This window comes from Tachysurus vachellii, chromosome 4, assembly GCF_030014155.1.
Source record: "Tachysurus vachellii isolate PV-2020 chromosome 4, HZAU_Pvac_v1, whole genome shotgun sequence".
NCBI classification, from domain to species: domain Eukaryota; kingdom Metazoa; phylum Chordata; class Actinopteri; order Siluriformes; family Bagridae; genus Tachysurus; species Tachysurus vachellii.
Genome location: NC_083463.1, coordinates 15,231,301 through 15,241,355, shown reverse-complemented (window position 1 = coordinate 15,241,355; position 10,055 = coordinate 15,231,301). Strand labels below are relative to the sequence as shown.

The following is a 10,055-nucleotide window of genomic DNA, read 5'->3' as shown; positions in this document are numbered from 1 at the left end:
GGAACACGCGCAAGTTAGGAATCAACTACGAATTTGTTTCCATCTTATCTCTTATCTACAATACAATTACGAGCACTTTGTACACAATTACTCCAAAGATACATTTAATTCAAATATCTTTTCAACCGTTTTCCGGAACGCTGCCCCTTGAGGTTACAATAACGCAGCGTCTGTTTTGGAACACCCCTTCGAATCAGACAGATGGTATAACCCGGAAGTAACGACGCCGTGTTGAAGGAAAATAGAGAAAAAGTCCTAACGTGACATAAACACCGTCGGTCAGAGAGCTCGTCTGGTGCTGAACAGTTCAGGATCTTTTACAAAGCATCAGTGATCGAAGTCATTTTCTGTCAACGATGTCTGACTTTGTGATTTTATCCCTGATCCTGTTCCTGGTCGTGTGTCTCATCCTGACAGTTACTGCTTTCGTGTTTTACTCCGGACTGCTGTCTGAGATCAGTGTTCGGACCGGATCTCCGCCGGTGAAAAAGATTACTATCGCGTACAAGTTTAAAAAGGGATCGTACAGGGACCGTGGATCCGCCTTCACTGAGAGCTGCAGCATCGCCCCTAAGCTCTGCTCTATCGGGGTGTATTATGACAACCCCAGTGAGGTGAGTTACAGTGTTGGTGTTCACTGTCACTTCTCTAATCCTGCTCCATCAGACCTGCTATTATTTCAGAAGGAAAAAAGTCAAATACTGTGAAAGGTCTGGTGAAGTGTGTTGTGTCTGGTGACGTATCTCTCTCTCTCTCTCTCTCTCTCTCTCTCTCTCTCTCTCTAAATATATATATATTTTTATTTATTTAGTGGACTTGTTTATTCAGCTTGCACATATTTTTCAATGCCACAGCCTTAGAAACATTTACATGTACTTTTCAACAATGTCCACACATCTCTACACTGCTATTTATATTTATTTACTGTACATGTGTTTACACACACACACACACACACACACACACACACGTATTTCAGAGTGTATGTGTAGCGGCCCTAATGACAGACACAAACACGTGACAGACAAATATACTTTTTTTTTTTTTTTAAAGCAAACAACCAAGTCTTCATTACAGCTGAATGTGGGAGGTAATCTGCTGTGTTTACTGGTAGGATCTCTCTGTTCAAAACATGACACACTGTACAAGCACACGGTTGTGAAACTGCGTTATGGCATAACTGACTTGTGCTGAACACTAAAACATGTTTGATATGTTTACTTATATATTTAGTGCAGTCTTGGATGATAATATGCTTCTTCAGATGAGACTTTACAGTATGTGTGTGTGTGTGTGTGTGTTTGTACGGTCTGCTTTACACAGATCCTGTCCTGTTGTCCTGTACAGTCAGTGCACAGTTTACTGCATTTATTGCATTGAGTATTCATTTAAAAAAATGTGTGTGTTTTTATAAAATTTTATATATATTTATATATATATATATAATATAATGTTGAAGCAAACGGTTATGCATTTAGAGGCAGATAGTTAAACAGCAAGTTAAATTTCTGTTGTTATTTTGATTTATTTCACAAAACTACTGTATTTTACTGTATTGGAACCTAAGCATAGAGAGGATTGATATTAAACTTTTCCAGTCTTGCAATGATATATGAAGACACGATGAAGTCACCGGTGTTGTAACATGGAGAGATTTTTAGCCAACAAAACATTAAGCAAATTCTCAAAGTGAACATACCTTTCTACCAAATAATTAACCAAGTGTTTAACTAAAATCACATGGCAGCTTACAGCATCAACAGTAAACTAGATTTGTAAAGTTCGTCGAGACAAACTTTGATGTTGGCTTTGACGAGGCAAGTGTTCGCAAAGGCCGGTGCTTTTTGGAGGCGAGTGGACATACGTAAGGGTCAGTGTTACTTTTGGAGGCAAGTGGACAGAAAGTTAGATTGCCAAAACATTTGGAGGCAAGTGGAGACGAGCATGTGACATCATCCGAATACTCCTGAGGCAGTTCTCCTCATTGGGCTGAGTGTTTTGAAATGTCACATGTTCATGTTGTGCTAATTTTTGATTTTGCATATTTTGGGGGCGGGGCTGTGGCACAACCGAAAGGCCAGTCGGTACACCAATTTAAATCTTTGTTCAGAGTATCACCCTAAAGGAGCTGGCCGAGTTTGGTGGAGATAGTTCGAAAGCTTGCCGAGTTATAAACCTCCAAAGTTTATAATGGGAGTCTATGGGGGAAAAAGGCCAATTTGAGACCCGGTACCGGAAGTACCGGTACTCGGATCGCTTATAAAAGTCATAGCAACAAACTTCAGACCAGGGTCTACAACATATCCGAATTTGGTGCATTTTCTACAAAGCCAACATAATAAAGCAGCTCTTCTTTACAATTGAATCAGTTTCTATACAGAATATAAACTAGTATTTGCTTTAGATCAATGAACTTATGGACATATTTGCTTGTCAAATCTATAATTGACTATTCTGTTCACTGTTTTGAGGCAGGTAAATACATCACAGTTGGTTCACTTTGTAGTTTGAACGCATGGAGGATGAAAATGAAATAAGTTCCAACCTTCCACTTCTGAATTAAGTCGATTGCCACATAAGTATCAAGTACAAGAAGACATGGGTTTGTTTATAACCTCAGTTTTGATATCTCAAATAAGACCACAGCATGAAAATTCACAATCATGAGATACTTTTGGCCTTGAAATATTGACTTGTGGCTACAAATAACCACCATGTCACCACAGAGGCTCTACAGTGCAGACAAAATAAAATGTATACATTTATATCTACAGGAAAAGACCAGTGTTTTTTAATAAATATATTGAAGACTGGAGTCTCTTTTTGTAGATATTTATACAATGCTTTTTGTCATGCACTTGTCATGCTATCTGTATTATGTGAAACTGTGTGTGTTGTATAGTGTGGTCCTATAGACAAAGCCCATCTTTTCCTTTGTATGTATGATGCATTTCTTTTTTTCATCTATGTACAGGAATAGCTAAAATATTAGAGCTGGTGAGTTTGTAAAGATGAATGTTTCATTGTGTGCTATTACAATTCAACCTGCTGTACTGCATGTCTGTAATGGCAGGAACTGGCACGAAAAGCCATATGTGCTTGCACAAAAGTGGCTATGGTAATCCGGTATTTGTCATTTCTGCTATGCCAGCACATTTTTTTAAACATGTTGCTTTTGCATCTCCTCTCTGTTGGCCTGCTGGATGTCTCCCAGGTGCCCATGGCCTGTAGATTCACATTCTGCTTTACTGACTGTACTTTCTGCTATTACTCAAGCCAGACCAATGTTATGAGCTGTAAAACCACAGCTTTTACATTAGAGTAGACAAAAGATATCAGGTGAGGTTGGATTAGTGATAAAGCCACAAAGTACTTGACTGACAGGACTGTGCAAACATTATGCTTGGCTGAAATGAAAGCTTTATAGATAGATATGGTGCTGAATATCAGGCTTATTTTCATCCCGTTTATAAGAAATCATAATCTGAGATTGTCTGTGATGTTTGTACCACTTTATAGTGCAAAGTCAGGGGTAGTGCTCAAGTTTAAAGACAGGACCCCTATCATTTGTTTATCTCCGCAGACATGTTTCTCGTGTCATGACAAATACTGGGGTCCTCATGGCATCAGAAAAGTTTATTGCAATATAAGTAAAACATTACACTAATAACATTGACATTATCTGTCATTAAGCTTTAAACATTCATGAACGTTCAGAACAAGTGAGCAAACTGATAAATGGAAGCTAAACCAGGTAACAAATAAATAAAAAATGTGTTGCAACTACTCAACATCATAAAACCAGTATGTTTAGTTGGAATATCCAGCATTTGCATTTCACATAGTTTTTGCATAAAATCATGTTACAGCTGGTTTTAGTGTTGAGAAGGTAACATCATGCCCTTCTGACAGTATTGTTTGTAATGGGATCAGCTGGTTGTGACTACACGTGAGACACATGTGATATATATGACTCCTGCTACAGTCCTATACCAAGTTAATGTAGCCTTTAGTCATGTTTAAAACTGATGACTAATAAGGATTACCTAAGGATTGTCCTTACATATAGCAAGATTTCTTCTTTTTATTTAATTATTTATTTATTTATTTATTTATTTATTTTAGAAAAAACTCTGAGAGAAACTATTTGCAAGATGTAGAACTTAGTAATGTAATAAATACACACTGTAAACCACAGAAAGATACAGTAAGACAAAAAAAGTCTATATAAATATAGAATCAGGACAGGGCTGATGTAAAGCAGAATACTTAATAGACTGTGCAAATAAATAAAATAAATAAAGGAATGTAATACTATAAATCAACGGTTCTCAAGATTCGACTCTGTAATGGATAACCAAGGGGTATGTGATTGTGAATTTTATTACAGTGGTGGAAATTGAACCTGCCATCATCAAAGCTGCATTTATTATTGAGTGCTTTTTAGCTGTTTGCTATAAATGGGTTTAAATTCAAGCCTTAAATAATAAGCAGGTACTTGACAAAAATATTGTCAACTTTGACTTCATAGAAAATGCCATGACTCCAAAAAAAAAGGCTAAAATTTACTGTATACTTTTGAAGAATAAGCCTAATTTTTGAATATTCATTAAATATATCAGTACCGAAGAGGTCATGTCATTTTATTTCACAGCCAAGCAGGGCTTTTAAACACTTCTCCCTCTGTAGCTGCAGACATTTTATTTTTGTAGCTTTAAAGCCTTCTATCCCCCGGCAACTGACTGTTAGAGAAGCAAAGCCACGTCTGTTCAAATCAGCCTCGGTTCAATGGGTTACATTTACAGCATTTAGCAGACGCCCTTATCCAGAGCGACTTACATTTTATCTCACTTTTATACAACTGAGCAATTGAGGGTTAAGGGCCTTGCTCAGGGGCCCAGCAGTGGCAGCTTGGTGGACATAGGAATCGAACTCACAACCTTCCGATTGGTAGCCCAACACCTTAACCACTAGGCTACCACATCCCTACACATACAAATTATACACACAAACAATAATATATACACAGAAACATCTTATTCTGCTGAGCTGTAGCTAGATCACACCTGAGAACTCAAACAGATGAAGCTTCACAGGGAGGAGGGGAGTTGGGTGTTGTTCATCTCTTTTCAACAACTTATTTTATGGTTAAATGTATATAAAATATCTATAAAGATACAGTGGGATTGTAATTTTATATAATACTACATATATTTACTTATCCATTCATTTTACTTCTTATAGTGGATCCAAATCCTATCCTAGTTGCAATGACAGGAAAATGACTTCAATGCAAAACATGTAACAGCTACAGTGGAATGTAACAGGAGCACACTTTTGTTTTTTATTTAGTTTTGTTTTGTTTTATTCATCTCAGCCTGGCAGACGTTTAAAAATAGCAAGCTGAAAGAATGTGCGCTAATATTGTGGTATAAATCTGAAACCAGCAGAAGTCAAGGTCAGGCCTAAAGTGCCTTTTAAACAATCCTGTTTCACAGCTACTACCTCGAGTACACAAAGGTGCAGAGTTCTTTCTTTCGTTCTTTCTTTCGTTCTTTCTTTCGTTCTTTCTTTCGTTCTTTCTTTCGTTCTTTCTTTCTTTCGTTCTCTCTCTCTCTCTCTCTCTCTCTCTCTAGCACTGTGTACACAATGAGTATCAGATGTGAAAAAGCTGACTGTCAGACTTTTCTGAAACACAACACCTTAACATCTTGTTTTGTTCTTTCAAATAATTCACTCTGTGCGGTATTTGTCATGATTGCTTGTAATTTCCAAAGCCATGGTGCACAAGACAACTAATTGCAGACTTAGTCTTTAAAACTTAAAAAAATTAAAATGAAGTTCTCTCATATTTATTTCTGGGACAGTGCATGTTTTCCTGAACTCATTTGTATGTATCTCAACCAGAAGTAAAGTTACTTTAGATGCTTCATTTACTGACCATTGTTTGTTTTATAACCTACTCTACTTATGAACAAACAACATTACAGATAAAATTATTACAGACACAATGGGAAATGCAGTCTCACTTTGATAAACAGAATCATCCACAGCAGTTGCTCTAATCACCTGAGGTAAAATTCACTCTCAGTGAAACAGGAGCCTCACTGTTTACGTAACTGATCACTGTTTGTGTTTACATCAGTGAGGAATTCAGTACTGTTGGCTAAATTTCTTGTGAGTAATGTTTTAAAATTGTTTTTCTCTGTTTCGATGATGTAATGGTGCAGGAGTATCCATATGGTGTGTAATTATCCACGCATCGATGTTTTTTTCCAGACAGACGAATGAGTGGAAAAGAGTTTTTTTCCTGTTTTGCATGTTTGACATAACAGGTGGACTTATAACATAATGCACAAAGTGAATAACATTGATTATCTTGTTACAAAGGCACCTGTCAGGATGGAATATTAGGCATCAAGTGAAGAGTCAGTTCTTGAAAGCGATGTGTTCAGATCACAGTGCATCACAGTGTCAGAGCTGTTTTGGCAGCACAGTTAGGACCGACACAATATGAGGCAGGTGTTTTAATGTTATGGCTAATATAATATGGTAAAAGTAGTAATATCTAGTTTTAACACAAAAATAAAATGAAATATCTGATCTTTGGACTATATGTGTAACTTTGTGTCTGAGTCAATAATTTTCCTCTTTAGCTGATACTTGATTTATACGTCTGCTAAAAAAAACTCTTTTTCCTTGAAAAGTAAAATAAACACAATGACTGTAGAGACAGAACTTTCCAGGCCCCTCCAAGAGAAACGTGGCAAGTCGGCAAACTGCACATGAGTCATCTGCCATGCAGCTCCAGTGGTGCTGCTTAAAACTGGAACGTGGCAGGCAGTGTGCTGTGAGAGCTGTAGGCTGTATTAGGTGCGTTCTCGCTCTGTTTATTTAATATCCTGAAAAACTACTGAAGTGTTGCAACAAAGTGTTAATGTGCTATTAATTTGCTGCATGTAAAGCGCATGTAGTGAAGCCATGCTCAACTATACTAAACATCTTACTAAACTATAAATAGAGGGAATCTTTTTGTGATTGTTTTATTCTAGTATGCCTGAGTGATGTTTTAAGCAGTCTTATTTACAATATGTGCCATAAAGTACTGTATTATGCTTTCCTGAACACTAGGGGGCAGTAAAATCATTTAATAAATGTTGGAAGTGTTTCCAAGAAGCAGACGATGGAGTATACTGTAAGCACCAGTATTTCAATATATATTTTAAATTTTATATATATATATATATATATATATATATATATATATATATATATATATATATATTTTAAATGACCTTTGTTGGTCTAATTTAGCAAAAAGGCAGACAAAAGCAGAGAATTATGTCTTTGTCTCAGTTTGTGGCACTAATCCGAAGAGGCCATGTGAAGCTTCACAACAAAACAAAATATCTGAACCACCTGAAAAGTCATCAGTAATAGTTTAGGTTTAAACTTTCAGTCAGTCATGTAAGTTGCCTTTACATATTTTACTGAATTACGTCTGATGTAGAGCTTAAACTGTTTGTGCTTTATACTTTATTCAAAATCCACAAGTGTGTGTGTAAAGGAAAAATCTGTCAATAAAAATGCCTGAAACATCCACTCTGCCTGAGCAAATATGTTCAGCATACAGACTATGGACTAATACTAAAGACCACAAGTCAGAAGACGTTGAAGTCTGCTGACAGTTATAACAATATTGAGACAGGAAACGGGAGTGACAAGACGTGTCTCTGTCTGCCTGAGTGCTGCACGTCTTCACTTCTCCTCAACATGTGGTGTGTTTTCATATCATTTATTACTAGTGCTGCACTGGTTACACTTTTTTCTCTCATTCAGATGTCTGTACTTTGTATACAGTTTTCTGTGTGTATTTGCTGATATCCAATGCAGTAAATGAGTCTGATGCTGTGAGCTTTTAGTTGGTTCATATCCTGTGTTACACAACGTGCTTGTCAGAAAATCAGAACAGAAAATGTGTCAAATCCGGTACTAGTCCAGTTTTCAGGACACATCAGCCCAGATACCAATTTCCGGTATCAGTATCTTTGCTTTGCTTGTCAGTGAGATCACAACTGCTTGGATAGCTTCATACTTACAAATGTAGACACTAACTGTGAGTGGACTGGGCTTTTCATCAGTTTGTTCACAGAGTTTCTGAGACTGAGTGTGTGGATGAGTGTGTGGATGAGTGTGTGGATGAGTGTGTGGATGAGTGTGTGGATGAGTGTGTGGATGAGTGTGTGGATGAGTGTGTGGATGAGTGTGTGTGGGTGTGTGTGAGAGAGAGAGAGATTGAGAGCGATCGTGTGTGTGTTTAATGTGTGTTACTGTGTGTGTATGAATGGTGCTCAGCAGTGGAATGGCATCCATTCTACTGTGTATTCTCTCATGTTGCCAGATCCAGCTCTATAAAATTTCTGACCAGGATGAAGCACTTTTCGAAAATAGATGAATGAATTATTGTGCAATTTAAAATCCAGTTCATAAAAGAAACCTGTTTGCCAGTTAAAAGCATCTTTGTGTGGACAGCACGTGCTGTTTTTTTCATGTGCAAGTTACAGTCCTCAGAAGACTCTGTTTAGTAAAACAGTTTATATGGTTTGCAGATGTTATCAATTTAACACACTACTTTAGTAAAGAACTCCCTAACTGCCGTTTAGTTTTATAGTTCATGAATAGTAAGCGAGAGAATATTGATGTTCTTGCAAACATGATCTGTCTCTGTATGTAGAGCTTGTAGATGTGCTGGGCTTTTGATTGGCACTTTCACCTTTAGCCACTGATTCCCCAACAGCCCATTAACCACGGATCATATTGTGATAGGTGCTTGGCACCTCTTGGGTCTTTGTTGTTTTTAATTGGCTTATGGCTGTGTGCTCGTTACACTGACAAACCCCATGGGGTCAGAGTCACCTGCTTCAGACGGTCAGCTGTCGACATAGCTGGACATGCAAACAGAAAGGACTTGTACCAGGGACACGAGATTAAACATTCATCACTGAGTTTGCAAGATACATAGGTAAATGTCTCCTATTACAATTCAGCAATCAGCAAAAGTATTGAAAAAAATGTCTCTGTGCTCTTTAAATGTGAGATAAATGTGAGGCTAATTTCTCATTTGAAATCTCCTGTCATATGTGTCACATAAACCACATTCGCTATGTTTCAGATGTTTTTAGTATTTCAAAATAATTTTAAGAACTAATAAATGATAAAGAATATATTGCCTTTATCTATGTATAATAAATTCCCTTCAAATTATGTCTTGAGATTTGATTGGAGCTCTCCAAATGTGCTGCAAAGCGGATAATCATATCATCCACCAACTTCATGGAGATGATTTAAATTCCATAAAAACCTGTTATGCGCGAGCATCATGTAAGAAATCTTAAGAAATCATCTAAGAAGTTTTTAGTATGTATCTGTGTAACATTTATTCTGAACCTTATAAAACAAACTATATAATAATATTAATAAATGAAGTGTAGGGGGACATGGAGTTGGATGTCACATGTTTTTTAGCAGCTCTGGCAAGAATGAACTTTATATCTAATGACAGACCAGCGTGTCCTGTAAAGAATAAAAGAGAAAATTGTGACTAATTTATAAGCTTCATAACATACTTGGGTTTCAATACAGGTTGTGAATTTCTCAACCAATCCTATTATGGGGTTTGAAATTCAAATAATTTTAGCATTAGCACTCCAGTAATGAATTCATGGAATGCTTAATAATTATTGGGTTGAAAATAAATGTAGAGATTATTTCTTAAAGAGGAGTTTAACAACAGAGAGTGTTTAAGGTGGAAGACTTTTCTCACCAAAATCACACTTGAAAATAAGTAGGTGGCTGGACAAACAATTGGCAGCTCCTGGTCATGTGTTTTACACATGTTTCTAGAGTACTTTAAGAACCAGCCGACTAATACCTGTTGGTTTAAATCTTTTTTGACAGATTAAAGCTTGTTGATCAAGTAATAGTGTAGTTAGCGACATGTTATTGATCATTAGCTATGTAATCAGTGGATAATAGTTGTCTATATAATCGCTACC

At 36.8% G+C, this 10,055-nt stretch overlaps 1 protein-coding gene across 1 annotated transcript in view; it reads left to right on the top strand.

The window, feature by feature from the left end:
* Positions 1 to 218: 218 nt before the first annotated feature.
* Positions 219 to 10,055, top strand: part of tex264a (testis expressed 264, ER-phagy receptor a) — a 65,205-nt gene continuing 55,368 nt past the window's right edge. The window contains exon 1 of the mRNA XM_060867975.1: positions 219 to 614. Within this exon, the coding sequence (XP_060723958.1) occupies positions 357 to 614 (258 nt within the window). The 5' untranslated portion in view covers positions 219 to 356. The remainder of the gene's footprint in view (positions 615 to 10,055) is intronic.